Source organism: Sylvia atricapilla, chromosome 4, assembly GCF_009819655.1.
Source record: "Sylvia atricapilla isolate bSylAtr1 chromosome 4, bSylAtr1.pri, whole genome shotgun sequence".
NCBI lineage: Eukaryota > Metazoa > Chordata > Aves > Passeriformes > Sylviidae > Sylvia > Sylvia atricapilla.
The window spans coordinates 7,229,655-7,247,604 of record NC_089143.1 but is presented as its reverse complement, the minus strand read 5'-3'; the positions used below and the strand labels follow the sequence as shown (position 1 = coordinate 7,247,604).

Here is a 17,950-nt window from a genome sequence, read left to right as displayed (position 1 = left end):
TGAACATGAGCCAGAGCGTGCCCAGGTAGCCAAGAATGGCATCCTGGTCTGTGTCAGCAATAGTGTGGCCAGCAGCACCAGGCACTGATTGTCCCCTGCTGTAAGTGGCACTGGTGAAGCCACAGCTGGAATCCTGTGTTTAGTTTGGGCCCCTCAGTACAAGAACGGCAACGGAGCTCAGGATGGGTCTACAGAGCACAAACCTTATGAGGAGTGGTGAGGGATCTGGGGTTATTTATCCTGCAGAAAAGAAGGCTCAGGGGATCACTCTCCACAACTGCCAGAAAGGAGGCTGTATAAAGGTGGCAGTGAGTTTCTTCCCCCAGGTAACAAGCAATATGACAGGAGGAAACAGCCTCTAGGAGCATCAGGAGAGGTTTAGATGGGATAGCAGGAAAAACTTCTTCATAGGAAGAAGGCTGTTCAGCCATTGGAACAGGCTTCCCAGGTAAGTGGTGTAGTCATCATCCCTGAAGGTATCTAAAAGATGCACAGACATGACACTCAGGGACAGGGTTTAGTGGTGGATTTGGCAGTGCTGAGTTAACAGTTGGACTGGATGACCTTCAGTATCTTTTTTGAGATAAAAAATGATTCTATGACTTTATGTGTGGGTGTATAAAGACCTTTTTGAGAAGTTTGCCTCTTGATCAGTTTTGGGCTCATTTTTACAGCAAGGAAAAAGGAGATACACTTGAAATTTGGCCTGTGTATCAGGTTCTTACTCCAAATAACAAACCTGTATTTACTAGAGCTAGCAAACAAAAAGTCAACAGGTCATATTACTTTTCTCCAATCTTCTTTCCTTCAAACAGCTCAGACTTTTTGATATTAAATAGAAAGGCCTCAAATCAACGCTAGTCTGAAAAAAATCAGCCTAAAGAATTAATGCACTGCAAACTATAACCAACTGACAACCAGACTTTATCACAGTGACAAGATGGAACATAGAACAAGAAATAGTATTGTCAGCTCAGAGCTTTTTCAACACAGGGAGAACACATTATTAAATGAAAACTCATAAACACAGTGTAACAGTTAAGAATGGAAACATACACTGTTTTCCTTTTTCTTGGTGTGGTGAGAAGCATACCCTTGTAGTGGTGTCATTCTCAGTTTTGTTTTGGAATTGAGAGCACTTCAAGAAGTCTGGCCAAGAAGCATTTACCATACCCAGGACTGGTTCACAGCCTTCTTTTGCTGCCTCACAAAATGTTCTGCAGGGCAAGAGGCCTTGACTAAAGAAAAAAGACAGAGAGTAAAATTAAAAATTATTATTACTACAGTAGGTCATGAAAACCTTTTAGAAAGAGCAAAAAGTAATAATAAGTGCTTTTGACAAATTTTGTGCTCTACAGAGCTATACCCATACTCTTACAGTGATTAAATTTTCAACCCAGCTTTTTTGCAGTTTATGTCTAAATTACTGCAAACCTCTTAGGCTTTAGCAAATGAAATTTTGCTTTATTCATAACTACTCATAATGCCACAGAACGATCTTTTTCCTGGTACACCACATGTACCTTTCTCTTTATGTCTGACTCTCAGTTGTACCTGCCCATCTCAAAACCATGGCTAAAAATCCATATTCAGTAACAAGTGACCTGAACTGAAGAAGTCTACAGTACCCAAAAATTTACCAACTTAGTGTTTCATTTTACAGTAACAGAGAATAACACAGTATTTCTAGCAACTGTGTGATATGGCAGCAACCCAAGGAAGGAATAAAAAAGCTACCAAAGCTGCCTGACTATAATTTTAACAAAGACATTGGTATAAAGCAAAATATCCACTTGTGTAAGTATTCTGAAGTCAGTATGGTTGCCTTTCTTTGGTTAGGATCTAAAAAGACAAGCGTGCTGCCAGGGTTGTTACTTAGTTCATGACATACTTTGGTTGAACATTTTTTTAAAAAAAGGTGTCTTTAGAGATATATTCTCCAGGTAATGCTAAGGACTTTTACACAATGCACTTCACATGCTGCAGTATTGAACTTATCTCAGAAGCAACTCAAGGAATTTATCTCTATTTGTCTCATGCAGCTTCCTGGATGGCAGATTACTTGTTGCCATTAAAGAAACACATACATTCAAAAATAGCACTTTCCACCACCAGTTTTTTTATTATTGTGACCTGTTGAGAGACAGAAAATTTTTGCACCGAAGATCACCTATATGGCTGAGTACAAAACTAAGAATGGCTTCATCTGATGACAGAAGAGTCACCACTTATGAGTTCTGCACATCATACTGGCAAACTAAATTCATCTGACTTGTAAAGGCTCTTCAGATAAAGATGTTATGAAACACTGTACTCTTTTTTACAGAACCTATTCAGTGTGGAGAAAAAGAAAGGGCCCAAGAGCTCTTGAGCAGCCATCACTGCCTCCTGTCTGGAGCCTGAGAAACTCCTTAAATAAAGAGGATTTGACAGGGCAAGTTACTGTCTTCAGACATTTTTTAGCTTTTCCTTCTTAGCTAATATAGCAATAACACTTCTGGTTTGACAGAGAGGTTTCTCCCTAATACAGAAAATGACAAAAAGAAATGCTGCTACTTACTACAGAAGGCACTTGCATTTCAAAATATCTGTAATTAATAAGATGTCACAAAGCTAAAATGTAGAATTGATTTGACCTGTTGGTGAATGATAACCCTTTATTTTATTCAATCTGATAGGCTTAATTTAACTTTCTGCTCATTTTTTACAAAACCACAAAATATGCTACAAAACTGCATTACAGTGAAAAGTACTGCAGTGCTTTTACCTCGTTTACTGGTTCAATGGAGCATACCTAATGATCACAAGTAGTAATCTGAAGACAGTACATTCTGCTAAGTTTATTTTTTGTTATCAAAAAACAAAACCTTTTGTTAGTAGGGACATTACTTGATTTTACAAGCCTATAACAAAGATCTACTTGGGTTTATCACAGTTAACCAATCTCTACACATGGTTTCTAGGAATGGGAAGGCTATTTGAAAAAAATCCCAAACAAATATACAAAGAAAACATAGAGAGTTCTTGAGGACTCTCAGACGAAGTTTCATACAAGTCTGAAGTATTTGATATGATCTCTGTTTTTCCTGATCCACACCTAAATCATTGACTTTCAAAGCACCACATTTCAGCTATAGCCTGACATTTAGCAATCAGGCAATAGTAGTGTGTGTATGTCAACTTCTTAAAATGGAACTATAGCAAACTTACATCTATATGGTTCCTTGTTTCCAACAGTCTTTCAACATACTGAACATTCATTTCAATCAAAAATTTTAAAATAATATTAAAAAGTTATATTAAATATATCTATACAGAGTTATGCATAATTGTTGAAAAGCTTCCAAAAATTTCAGGAGTTACTTTTTTCAGATCTATCTGCACATTGAATTCTTCATATCTATATGAAGAAATCCCCACAAATACAAGAAGTTCACATCATTTACTTAAATTAAGCAGTCCAGCATTTGAATATTACACTGCAAGGCAAAGGTTTAGATATTGTATTGGATTTGCATGGCAAGGTTCTTGTAGTGGGAGGAATACAGAGGTGGCTTCTGTGAGAAGCTGCCAGAAGCTTCTCCTGTGTCTGACAGAGCCAACTCCAGTCAGATGGAGACAGACCCACCACTGGCCAAGGCTGAGCCGGTGAGTGACAGCAGTTGTACCTCTGCAATATTTAAGGAGGTGGGGAAAAAATCCCATGCAAAGGCAACTGCAGCCAGGAGAAAGAAGTGAGAACATGGGCGAGAAGCAGCTCTGTAGATATCGAGGTCAGTGCAGCAGGAGGGACAGGAGGTGCAGAGATCCCCTGCAGCCCGTGGGGCAGCCCATCATGAGGCAGCTTTGCCCCTGCAGCCCAGAGGTCTTTGGTGGGGAAGATATTCACCTGCAGCCCCTGGAGGACCCCACTCTGGAACAGATGGATACCCAAAGGAAGCTGTGACCCTGTGGGACCCTACTCTAGAGCAGGTTTGCTTGTCACCCTGTGGTGAACCCACTCTGGAGCAGCCAGTTCCTGCAGGGCTGCACACTGTGGGAGGGACCCACACTGTAGCAGCTCATGAAGAGCGGTAGCCCACGGGAAGGACTCACACTGGAGAAGTTCATGGAGGACTGTGTCCATAGAAGGAACCCCATGCTGGAACAGAGGAAGAGTGTGAGGAGTCCTTCTCCTGAGAAGGAAGAAGTGACAGTGACAATGTGTGAGGAACTGATCACGGCCCACTTGGCATCCCGCTGATCTGCCATCTCCCTGCACCTCCGAGGGGACAGCAGGTAGGTAATTTATGACTGAAGTTAAACACAGGAAGAGAGGAATGTGAGGAAGTTGTCACAAGATTTGGGGTTTCTTTTCTCATTATCCTGCTCTGATTTGATTGGCAGTAAATTAAGTTCCTTTTCCCATCTTGAGTCTGTTCTGCCTATGACAGTAGCTGGTGAGTGAGCTGTCCTTGTCCATATCTCAATCTGTGAGACTTGTTCTATTTTCTGTCCCCTGTCCAGCTGAGGAGGGGAGTTACAGAACAACTTTGGAGGGCACCTGGTGACCAGCCAGGGTCAACCTACCACAGACATGCACAGGAGAGTGCAAATTTGGAAATTACCAGTCTTCTAGAAGACAACTACATGGTGATCTAATAACCAAGAAGAATTTGTAGTCTCTAGAGAAGCACTGACAAATCAGAAAACGTGGGATTATCCAGCAAGAACTGCAATATTTGGCCCAGTTTCAATGTTGAGTCATGTGTGCTTCATAAATTAAATGTTTCTGGATAATGATCAAGTTTAGTATGGACTTATTGCGTAATCTGCTGAAGGATGAAAATATTATTAGAAGTATTTATCTTGATTAGTCTTATTTACAGCTACTCAGAGACCAATCATTTTAAAAATAAACTGGCAGGTCTATGACAATCTTAGCATAATTGATTTGGCACCAGTGGCAGGCACAGAAGCAGGTTATAACATATTAGCGTGGGATTCTGTCCTTCAGGATATTAATATAAAAACTCTTGAAACTGGAGTTTGATGAAGGAAAGAAAGAAAATATGACATATTTCCATCTCTGTGGTTGTTTTCCCCACACTCAAAATCCACACTTCAGTAAATTCAGCTGCACAGAAATACCAACATTAAAATGGTAGAGCACCAAAAGAAATAGAAATCTTCATCGTTCATTAAAAAGCATATTAAAGGTAGAGAGAATATGTAAGGGTTTTAAATTTGCATAAGGCATCTTTGAAGAAGCTATTTCTCAGAAGTTTCATATTATATATTCGTCAAAGCAGGTATATTCAAGACAGCACATACTCTGTTAAGTGATTTTAAGTTTCCAAAGAGGTTAAACACTGCCTGAAAGCAGATGATCTGATTTCCTTGTCATGATGATCACCTAGGGTTCACTTAAACTGGAGCTCAAATTGCCTGATTATAATCCTACAGGGACTTACTCCTTGTAACTCGGAGATGTTTTACATTTTTAGACTAATTTTGTTCAGAATTTACTCCTTCTCTAATACTCACTTCTCTTCTTTGCAATTACATTACCATGCACAGGGCTCCTCAGTAGTTTCTTAAGTAGTTGTTTTGAGTACTAAAACTTGTCAAAGAAATACACTACATGAAGCAGTAAGGAGATGGATCCTCATGGTGACTGTTTTCCTCTCAGTGCAGATTTTACCACATTTTCTAAGGTTAGCTCAAGATTCAAGTTAGCTAAAGGGTCTGACTCACAACCTCAGCAGACACTGAGGGCATGTCTTTTCTGGAAGCAGTAGCACTGTATGCAGCTGGATCTGGTTCTGTGCTACTTTCAGTTTTGCTATTTGTAAGAGCTGTTTTTAGGCTGTATAATAGGAGGTCAAATAACTGATTCAGCTGAAAAGTGATGTGACCAAAAATAAAAGCACTTTTTTCTCATCTGCCTATCGACTGGTTCCTCCAAAAGGATATAGGCAAAGAAAGAATAAAGTGTCAAGAGAGGGAGAAGTAGAAATTGCTAGAGCTGATAAAAGCATTAAATTAAATAAAATAAACAATTAACCATCCTGCAGGAGCTCCCCTTGTATATTATTGTATAAATACAATAATATATCTATTGCTCATTATTTCTTTGTGTCTTCACAATAGCATCTCCACTAGTAAAAGCACTGCTATAGACATGCCCTGTTGAGAAATTCATTATTGCAATTTTACAGGTTAAAACAATAGGAGGTAAATGATTTGCAAAAGGCTTACAACCAAGAGCTAAAAATACAGCATGAAGATAATTTTGAGCACACAACTGTTGGCTGCATCTGCTAAAGGTCACATTTGTGGTTCAACAGGCAACCTAACTGCAGGCAGACTGATGAACATTTTCAGCTACTGCTGGTTCTCAGTACTATTCTTTCCCCAGTTTCATCTGTTCAGTTGTTCCAGGATAACTTTTTCTGTGGCCACACAATAAGCTGTATTCAGGTACTAAGACAAGTTAATAACAACTGTAGGATGTTTTGCTGTACCATTCATACACAGGCACACAAGCTAAGAAAGGTGATGGATCTCAGGCCTGAGGCAAAATAAATAAAATTGTAATACAATTGTGAGAGATTGCTGGGTCAGGGAGGATGAGTACCAGGACAAACTGAAACATGATGAAATTATGGGAAGGAGAAAACTGAGGTTACTCTTTATTTCTACAGCCCTGAAATCAAACAAGTTGAAGTGATTAGCTCACACACCAGCCTTTGTGAGTTCTAATCGCTCTTAATACTTTTCATGACATTCTAACAATGACTTCCAGAGAATATAAATGTCAGAAAAAGAAGTTTCTACAGCAGAGCAAACACACACACCCAGGATTACAGTTTTCCAGAGTGACCATTCTTGTGAAATCTTTCTCAGTACCCTCTCACAGTACTCCAGTATAGAGAACAGCACAGACACTGACATAGTTTTATGAGACAAACTCATAAACCTCTCAATATTACCTCTTGATTCATGGATTTATAAACAAATTGGTTGCTAATGTTTCACAAAATCAAGAAAATTATGTATTTTTATCTTTTATTGTTTGGTTTTCATCTCTAACTTGCAAGTTCATTTGAAAGTTCGAATTTAATATTTTGTCTCTAGATAGGGGTTTAAATCTGAAATTTGCTTCTTTACATAATAAAATCTGAAAAGAAAGCAAGATTATTTTAGATTTTTGTGGTTATTTCACTTGACAAAATTGTCCCGAATCCATATAACAACATTTAAGGATGGCATCTCAATTCCACTTAACACTTTGTAACACTCAAAGCAAAGCTAGCTGCATTACCTCCCACCTAGTTGTAGCTTAAATGCACATAGTGTTTTCTCAAAGCAGGTCCTTGTGTATAAGTACAAAGATGCACAATTATCTGTAAAAGGATAAGACCCACAGTCTGAGAAGTACCCAACATCTTAAAGGAGAAAAAAGTCCTCAGAGGTGAAATTGGCAAAAGGCACAGCAGCTCAATTTCCCTGGGGTGGGAGACTGAATAATGGTTGCAGCTGTTTAGACAAGATTAAGGCTTTGTATTAATTGGCTGAACTGCAGGTAAGTGTCCACTCATCTGCCCTAGAGGGACTCAGTATAAGGATTTACAGACAGTGCAGAAGGCCAGTTCTAACTCACACACTCATGAATACCCCATTTGCTGTCATGAAGCTAGGCAACTACGGATGAGCCACAAGACAAATGCCCTTTCCGAAAGACTGAAAAAAGCCTGGGTTATACAACGAGAATGAAAAAGATGGAGATACTGAATGGACTGCCTGCAGCATGGAAGAACAATCTGTTTAAAGGCTGTGAGAACAGGAAAGTGGCAAAATCAAATCAGATTAAAAAGCTAGACTAGAATCTCTTCTGTGGCTCCATACAGATTTTATTTTTCTGTAAGAAGGACATTTCAAATTAACTACTCCTTAACAGTTGCCATATCTTATGGCAAGAGGGAAGAGACAGCTAAGGAGTTATACTTGCAAAAGTCATAGACCACATCTGATATCCAAGAGTACTATACTTAAGAAAGAGCTCACACAGAACTCTGAAGGATCCTCAGATAGAGGGGGAAATATAAATTCCCGATCCCAGTGAAAGTGGAACTGGGAACAAATCCAAATATACCATTAGATTAAAAAGACCCTCATCCAAAAATGAGTAAAGGAAGCAGCAGCTGCTGTTGAATTTCACATCTTCTACATCAACTGCTGTTATTTAACATCTCTTTCAGGCTTAGAAATGCTCTTCAGACATTGTGGCCAAACTGTGATGATATCCTTAAGGATGGACACATACGGTCCCTACAGTGCAAGTTAGAATTTTTAGTCAATGTAATAATTTATTTTGTTGACAAAACCCAGATAAAACTATTTTGACCAAAATAAGGAGTCATCTCTGAGCAGCAGTGGCAGCCAGGAGGGCCAACCGTGTCCTGGGTACATTAGATACAGCATGGCCAGCCAGGCAAGGGAGGGGATTGTCCTGCTCTGCTCTGCACTGGAGTGGCCTCACCCCCTCACTGGGGGCAGTTTTGGGCACCACAATGTAAGAAAGACACTAAACTATTAGAGAGCATCCACAGGAGGGCAATAAAGATGATGAAGGGTCTAGAGGGGAACCCATATGAGAAGAGACTGAACACACTTGGGTGAAGACAAAGAGGTTGAGAGAAGGAGACCTCATCACAGTCTGCAGCTTCCTCATGAGGGGAAGTGGAAGGGTAGACATGGATCTCTTCAAGTTTGTGACCAGTGAGGACAGCACTCGAGGAAACAGCATGAAGCTGAGTCAGGGGAGGTTTAGGCTGGGTATCAGGAAAAGGTTCTTCCCCCAGAGGGTGTTTGGGCTCTTCAGGGAACGGGCTCCTCAGGGAAGTGGTCACAGCACCAGCCTGACAGAGCTCAAGAAGCACTTGGGCAATTCTCTCAGGCACATGGTGTGACTCTTGGGGATCATCCTGTGCAGGGCTAGCAGTTGGACTTCGATGATCCTTGTGGATATCTTCTAACCCAGGATATTGTATGATTCTATGAATCAGCAAGAAACAAATTCAGAAATCCCCTCTGACTACTCAGTCACTTTCTATGATAGCACAATGCATCACAAGTTGAGCTTCTAATACCAAAACAATCAGAAACTCCTGAAATATACAGTGTACAGCAGAAGCATAAATTTTGCAATGTAGCATTGAAAAGAAAAAAATCTATCAAAAATTTTTATTTTGTTTTATACCATGACCATAATCAGTTGGGATGATCTGTCTTGACTAAAGTAATTAGCCCTTCCAGATTTCTCTTACTGATCCTATCACTTGATTCAAAGCAACAGTGAAAATGGGAGAGAGGCACTAAATTAATTCCTTAGAGCTTTAGTTCAGCCATGAATCAGTTTAAGTAAGTATTATAAAGACTATTGCTACAATTACAAGCTATTTTTACAATCTTGAACTATCTGCCAAAATGACTCCTAAATGAAGTCAAATTTCTTAAAATTCTTGCCTAGTATTTATTATGCAAATGATGAACATACTGTTCATTTAGTTTACTCCACAGAAATTTCTTTTTAAAAACAAAACACACTCCTAAAATGCCTGAAAATCCAGGTTACAAGATCTTTTGATTTTAGCAAACAAAATTCACACTTGGGAAAGAGAAGCTGGCACAGTGAAACAGAAGTCCTCTGAATCACACAGCAGTATTTCAATCACAGCATTGCTACAGGAATTCTGGACTAACTGGAAGCAAATTATACACTGCACAGCTGCTCTAAGTATTTGCGTCTTCAGGATAATAAAGACACACAAAACAATACTGTACCTAAAGAACTGCCTTCCGTTTCCACAGATGACTGTGAGAGGTACCCTTAACTTCAGCTTTCCAGAACTCATGTTTCCCTGTGCACTTCAGAGCACTGCCAAAAGGAAGACCTCAAGAATCAACCCAAGTTAAAACTTTCTGAGCTGCATCTTATCAGGAATCCTAAAGAATCACAGACACACTTCTCACTCACTGACATTCAAGGATCTTCTCTGTCAAGTAGAAAATCATTATAGCATGATTATCATGCTACTTCGAGTTGACATTAAAATTGTTTCACAAACAAATCTGGCAGGAACAGATGCCATCAATTTAAAGAAGCTGTTCTACCCCCCACCATTCTGCTCCAAAACCTGTCCCCACCTCTCTTCCCTACTTCTTTGTGCCAGCACAGCTCTTCATGCTGTTTCACAATGGGTAACATCAGTCACTCCTAATTTAATTCAGATCAGTTTCCAAACCCAGTCTGTCATGGAGCTGAAAAAATATTCTTGTCAGGACATGGAAAAGAGATGGGTGAGATGGGGAATAACAAGCAGGAGAATAGGATAATACTGATTCTTTCAGCACCACTAGCATTTTATACAGCATTATCTGTCATGAAACAGTAGTCTGGAACATGTTCTCCAGAAGGGTTGTGAAACCTCCATCCTTAGAGATACTCAAAACCCAACTGAGAGTGGCCCTTAGGAGTTTCATTCATTGCTAATGCTCGTCCTGATCTGAGCCAGAAGAGTTCCAGAAGTTTCTCTCCTCCCCACCTCCATAATCTTGTGATTATTGCCCTGCTCAGCCTGTGAGCCTGGTGCTTACCACCAACAGGTCTCCAATAGCACAACAACAACTTCTGACAGAGGACAAACTTGTGAGAGATACGTCTCACTAACCAAATCCTCAAAAGGTTTTGGGTGCAGATGGTTTATAAGCTATTTGTTAATAAGATGGGCACAAAAAGAAGTTAAAACATGAGCTGAAAAGCATGTGAGTTCTTTGAGAATTCTTTAACCACACTTCAATACAAAACCATTTTGTTTACTAATTGCTGCACAAGATGGTGTACTCATATCTAGTAGAAGAGTTCTATCTACTAAATTAAGATAAAATGTGACCTCATCTCTATGTGAGCCCAGATACACCAGTCCAGTTACAAACCATCACTGTTAATATTCCCAAAATGTTTATGAAAATGCAAGGTTTTACTGAAAGTTACTATCTTGATACAACTATTGCAATTTATTAAATTAAATAAATTTTATTTTGTGAAAAAGCATGTTTTTCTATAAAATAGATTAAATTAGCAAACAAAATAACAAAAAGCCATGCTAATTTTAAGAGTAGTTGTAAATAATTATTTCAGCTGCATAAATGATCAGTATTTATTTATAAGAAATAACATACTATTATTATTAATATATTGCATGTGCAGGAGAATTACTTACGATCTCTAGTTAACATACCAATTTAGGCACCATAAACCACAGCTTATAATAGATAATACACACAGCAAATCATTGCAACAACAGGGCTGAAGGCACTCAATCAATAGCATCTTCATTAAAAAAATAACCGACCCTCCTGATTTTCCTTTCTGACTCCTCCCCTTACCTTCTCTTTGCAGCATGGTGAAATGTTGTTTCAAGCAGACATTTCCAAGCCCAGATTATTCTCAAAAATGTTTCTCTATCAGATAACCTTTTAACTCTGGTGTATCCACAATTCCCCCAACACACACTTTGAAATTAGATCAATGGGGAGGGCAAAACACTCACTGCATGAAGTTTTGATGCTGCCTGCTATGGCAAATGCTGGCTTCACCCACATAATGCTGGCCAATGCAGGATGTCATTGCCTATATTTCTATATTACTTTCCTAACATTTTATTTTTTAAAATTATTTCTTAGGCAACCCCTTTTTCTTTACATTGACGTATTTACAAAGTATACAAATTTTAAAAAAGTTTGTGGGCAGGGAAGGGACAGTTCTCCAACTGTGGAAAACACATTTTTTTTAGGATCCTAATTCTCTGTCCTTTCCCCCTATATTTTGTCCCTGGTTTGTCCTTCCTGACACTCCACCTGTGTAAAAGAACACGCATCACAAAGTCAACTTCAGGCCCTGTTCCTGTAAGGGCCTGTACCTAGATCCAGTACCACTCCTAGCTATTGGGACCTTTTAGGTCTACCCACAGCAGCTGAGCCGTAACAGTTACAGAGATGCTTTCAGAGACTCCACCGTTTCTCAGATGTGTAAACTAGAAACTGGTGTTTAAGTTCCATAGGCACATCCACAGGTACATAAACTTCATAAAAAGAATTTCCCTTAAGGTAAAGACATTTTATCTTCTAATTCCCTTATATCCCTCTTCTAACAGCCATGAGGAAGAACTTAGAAGAAGAACAAAATGAAAAAAAAAGTTACTCATTTGTTTTGCTGCTCTGGGCTTTTCCAAATAACACAGACTCTGTGCATTCCTCAGTTTTTCTGCTAAACAGTAAACACTTATATCAATTCCCTCAGAAGAATGATTTAAATCAACAACAACAAGACACACAAAAAAATAACTGGCAGACAGAGAACACTATTTATGTGGGCAAGCATTCGCAACATTATCACACTCTCTAATTTTTGTGTTCCCTTTTGACAGGATTTGACTATACACATTTTTCATTAGCTGGATCTCCAAGGTTGTGTGGTTCAAGTCACAACTGCACTCAAATGGACCATACCCAGATTTAAAAACTGAAGACTGGATTATGACTTGGTTATATCCAAACACAGATTTCTCAACAGTGTGGGGTTTTGTACACAATTAGCCTGCTGGATTCTGAAGGGCTTGTGGCAACATTTAAAACAAAAGACATATGTTTTCAAACATTTTATGTATAAATCACACCACCTCTGCTTTATTTTGAACTGAAGATTCTATTCTTCTGTACCTTCTTGACAAACAACTATTGCCAGACCTACATCTGGAAGAGCCTTTGTGAGTCATGCTGAATTCCTTAGGCTAAAGAGGCACCATCAAAAAGGAAGTGTATTAAGAGGATAAAGCAACTCCACAGAATGCAAAAGACAGGACTGCAAACTCAGGAAACAACTGGTAGCCACTTAAAAGCATCTGAAAGAAGCCTCCACTCCATGGGTTCTTGCCTGGGTCATGGCAAGAACTACACTGGATGGAATCATGAGAAGATTAAGAGACAACACGGTGGAAAAATTGTCCCACCTTATTCCTTGGAGACCTGGTGATTGTCAGCAGTGCAGTGGCTTAATGTATAAAGTAAATACCACCAGTTTCAATGAAAGCATCTCTGATAGGTTTACAAGAGAGGTTTATGAGGCAATCTAAATGTCCTTCCAGCTGGATTTCTCAATAGCTTTGCTTCAAAAATTACTCTGAAGCTAACTTCATAAATGTGTAAAATTTAAACATTTCTTAAAAGTTGCAGAATGGCAAAGTTCTCTGTACAACTATAATTTGACATTTCCACACAGGTGCATCATTGAAAGATAGAAAAAAAAACTGGATCATAGACTACCTACAGGATCATTCCCTCAGAGGTCCTAGCAGCTGCTATTTTGTCTTGGCAAATTTACCTGCTTTTGTTGCCAAAATCAAGTGGATTAAAACAAAATTGAAGCACAACAGTGGAGGATTGCCTATACAAACTGATACATGTCCATACATCATTCATACCCAATTAAACCCATTATGGACTTTGTGCAATAGATATTGACTCAAATGTATGCTGATAGCTTCCTGTTCAAAGCCTTCAAACAAGAATTCATAATAGCTATGTAAACAAGATCCATGTGATCAGTCAGCTTTTTCTTCTAAATACTTGAAAATCCTCAATTAACTCTAAAAAGGAATTTTTTTATGACATCTTATTATTTTAATAAGTTTAGCCGTTATAACACTGAGGATCTCTCAATGGAAAGCATTTCCTCAATTTTCTGCAATATACTTGTACAAAGAGGATTAATTTAAGTACTCAAGTTATTATTTCTGTTTTAAAGTCAGCATTACACCACAGGGGTATGAGAATCCATAAGCCTCAAATTTACTCCCAGAATAAAAAGTCAAAATAAGCCGTGTACATAGGCCTTCAGGATCTTATATACCCTGCCTATTTTTCCAAGTCTTTTGACGAAATTATTTCATGGAGTGCAAGAAATATTAGAAAGCATCGATCAATGAGTCTGTATGCATTATGCAGTAATAGGCTGACCCACTATGAACTTCTCTAATGATCTTGAACCTTCAAAGTTTACATTAGTTTTGGCTTTAAAATACATCCTTTTTTTCCTCTTGAAATTTGAAAACATTGCAGATTAACTTTTATTGTCCTCTTGAACTGTGGAATCCAATGCATGTCAGTTGCTATAAATAAAGATCCACTCCATTATAGTAACTGACCTTCAGCCCACTCTTAGTGTCTTTCAGTGCTGAGGGAGAATTCACTAGATTAAATCATCAATCATAATAACCAAGAGCTCTGAAGACAGACCTCTCCTAGAACAAACAAAGTACCAGCATTGCATGTGGTGGTCAGAGGATACAGACTATTGCTACCCAAAAGGACAAAGTTACTACTGGGAATGTTTTAGAAATCATTAGCTCAGCCCACCTAGTTTAACTGGTATTTCTTTTCATGCTTTCTTAGCAGTGCTACTGGCCTGTGGTAGGACAGGGTTTTTTAAGACTGATTTTTAAGTCATGTTGCAAAGACCTCATCCATCCACTCAAGAAGAAGGAAGTTGCATAACACCTTTACATAAACAGTCCCTTAATACAAAAATTACGGATAAGCATGCAAAAAAGCCTTACTGCACTTCAACTTTCCATTTTCCATATTCACACAGGTTTCAGCTGTACTTTCAAACTTTTTCTCTACTGGAAAGTAGTTTATAGATACTGTTATATATTTTCTTAAAAGAGCAGGGCTGGCTGATTTTATATCCAGTTGCTGAAATTACATATAGCTTTTAGAATTAATATATTTTTACTGTCACACATGGTTTCATTGCAGTAAGATACAGAAGAAGATTCCTGAAGACCAACAGTAAGTACTGTGGTAGTACTCAGAAATCCCTGCACCTAACTACACAAACACTGAACATGCTCTCTGCCTAGAAACTTAATCTCCTTCAAGTGTTGATGAAAACAAGGTTTATAAATACATGAAAGATAAATGGGAAACAGACATTAAGTTTAAATATCAGAGAAAAGCTATGTAATGACAGCTCACTGGATGCCAAAGATTAGTGCTTGTAACTTCCCCCCTTGTTCCTTCTTGTAATGCACTGTTATAATTATTGCTCCCATGGCTGCAAACTGCCAACAGACTCTCAACAATACCTAAGAATAGACATCCAGGCATCACAGGAGTTTCATTTCTTCTGCACTGTGTAAACAACATTTGTCAAATTAAGCTTTACATACATTAGGAACAATTGCTCCACAAAACAAAGAGAGAACAACACATGAAAAGCCATGATCAGATATAGAACCACTGACGTTAGAATGAACCAGCTGTAACTGATGGGAGGAAATAATGACGATGTCAGTAACAGCTGTTCACAACATTAGTGGATGTTTTGTCATCCTGAACGGTCTAGACAACCACAGGCCCCCCAAAAAAGCACTACAGCATATGGAGATATCTGCATTTATTACCAGCAGAGTCTTTCCACAGAGACTCTTCTGCTTCAGTATCTTTCTGCTAATCAGATTCAACAGACCTAACACTGTCTCTTTCATTTTTGCTATCTGCACTCAGCATATACAAAGCAACTTCCCCCTACTATGCTAAATGCTTTCCTCTAGATCTCACTGACAGGAGTTACGGGGGGAAGGCAGGGTTGAGAAGGGAAAGGAAAGGTGTTAATAACTAATTTTTGCAGATCTGATGCTCCTTAAAATAAATTATTCTTGGCTGTGAAATATATGTGTTTTCCAGCAATGACTGGATGCTACGAAAAGGGCAGTAATCACGAAAATCACTTCGTTGCCTACAGGGAAAAAAAAAGGTATTCTTGTTTAAAGAAGAAACCGAAATTAAATCAGGACAACTGAGGTTTACCAAACTGGACTTAACTAACCAGCACACTGTCAATCCATTTTTACTGTTCTTCCTGTGGTTGCCACTCTGACTGCAGTCACTGCCTTTTCAGTGACATTCATGGCACACTCTGGAGACATGATTCTTAAAACTGAAGTCACATTCTAACATAATCTTACATCATTTGCAGTCTCACATTGAACTTTCCTCCCCATCAGTCTGCAGGGGCAAGAATATTTTCCCCCACCAGAAAAGATTTTAAAATACAAATAGAGGAAACACTGTGACCTCCAAGACATAAAATAGGACATCAAAATCCAGTTCCAGTTTTGACATTATGAATTAATGGGAGAAGGTTGCTGCTAGGGAAGGGAAGGGAAGGGAAGGGAAGGGAAGGGAAGGGAAGGGAAGGGAAGGGAAGGGAAGGGAAGGGAAGGGAAGGGAAGGGAAGGGAAGGGAAGGGAAGGGAAGGGAAGGGAAGGGAAGGGAAGGGAAGGGAAGGGAAGGGAAGGGAAGGGAAGGGAAGGGAAGGGAAGGGAAGGGAAGGGAAGGGAAGGGAAGGGAAGGGAAGGGAAGGGAAGGGAAGGGAAGGGAAGGGAAGGGAAGGGAAGGGAAGGGAAGGGAAGGGAAGGGAAGGGAAGGGAAGGGAAGGGAAGGGAAGGGAAGGGAAGGGAAGGGAAGGGAAGGGAAGGGAAGGCCCCTGACTCTTGAATCTCAAAATATTTTGCTTGTCACTGAAAATCAGAGCAAAAACAACTTTTCAGGAAAGAAATAGAAATGTACAAAATCAATCCTTTCAAAAAAATCTATTCTTTAAAAAATTATCCTTTCAAAATCTATCTTTTCTCTTTCTCCCTCCAGAAACATCAAAGATTATGGACATATGTGAAAAAATATTCCTTTTCACCTTGTTGTGTTATATTTTGATTTTAGCTCTGCTAAACTCACTGATCCTTTTTCAAATCAAGCTCAATTAAAAAGTGCATGCACATTATACTAATGCTGTGAAATTATGTAAATGCAGAAAAAAATATACGCTCAAGCTTCCAGAATAGTTATGTCACCCTGAACATATCCTGCTAATTTAATACCAAAAAATATATTTAAAATACTAACTTTGCTGAAGGAAATGACTAAACAAATTTGAAGTTTAACTGATGGCCATCCCAATTTATGACAATACTATACCTATCTAGGGCATTGTTGTTGCTACAAAGCATTCCATTTTGGCATAGCCAGATTGGAGAAATTAGGCAGAAGAATTCTGGACAGGCTTCTTTAGGAAAATATACCTGACTGCCCTAATATCACAGTTTTAGTTTATACAGTGGCAACATTTTTCTAGATCTCTATTACAGTTAGCTTATCTTGGCAGAAATGTTGTCAGTAGCTTTGACAGACAGGAATTTTGCAATGAGGTCATAGGCTTAGTTTGGATCTTCCCTTGTCTGATTAGACAGAGAGTATTTTACCACAATTGGCTCTAGTCACTGCTGGATTTTCATTCCCAAATACCTGTCATCACTGTCACTGATGCATTCAGGAAGAGCGAGGCTACAGCCAAACAACATGATGTGTTGATAGCAGTTGAGGCGATTGAGGTAACTGAAGAACTTCAGGAACTTTTCCATTTCAACACTTTTGACAATGGAAAGAACTGAAGTTACAGTGGTGTAGTTATATGGCAGCATCTGGCACTGGCTGTGGGTGATATTTCTGCAGGCACCTGTGAAATCAAAACAAAATCTTTAGAAGAATAGTGTGACTTTTGAATAGTTGGTTCAAAGCATGTACTGAATTGACTGGTCAGTAAATATAATACATAAGCAATGCTGGCATCTCACAGGTAAGATTACATTCAATAATGCTATCATAATACTGTCAAAAAATAAGCTAAAAATTGAACCAGAGAAGCTTAGCTTGGAAAACCAAATAAGCTTTTAGGTATTTTCACAATCCTCTGACTTTGTACAAAACTGGAATAGAAATAAAACAAAACAAATTTATTTTTGACACAGCCTGGATAGAATAAAATTCAGCTGAAGCTGAGAATGGA

At 38.8% G+C, this 17,950-nt stretch overlaps 1 protein-coding gene across 2 annotated transcripts in view; it reads right to left on the bottom strand.

The window, feature by feature from the left end:
• Window positions 1-17,950, bottom strand: part of CORIN (corin, serine peptidase) — a 115,202-nt gene that overhangs the window by 58,812 nt on the left and 38,440 nt on the right. For both annotated transcript variants that reach the window (XM_066317045.1, XM_066317046.1), the window contains exons 4-5: window positions 17,410-17,620; window positions 1,057-1,238 (exon numbers count right to left, since the gene is read on the bottom strand). In XM_066317045.1, coding sequence (XP_066173142.1) covers window positions 1,057-1,238; window positions 17,410-17,620 — 393 coding nt within the window. The remainder of the gene's footprint in view (window positions 1-1,056; window positions 1,239-17,409; window positions 17,621-17,950) is intronic.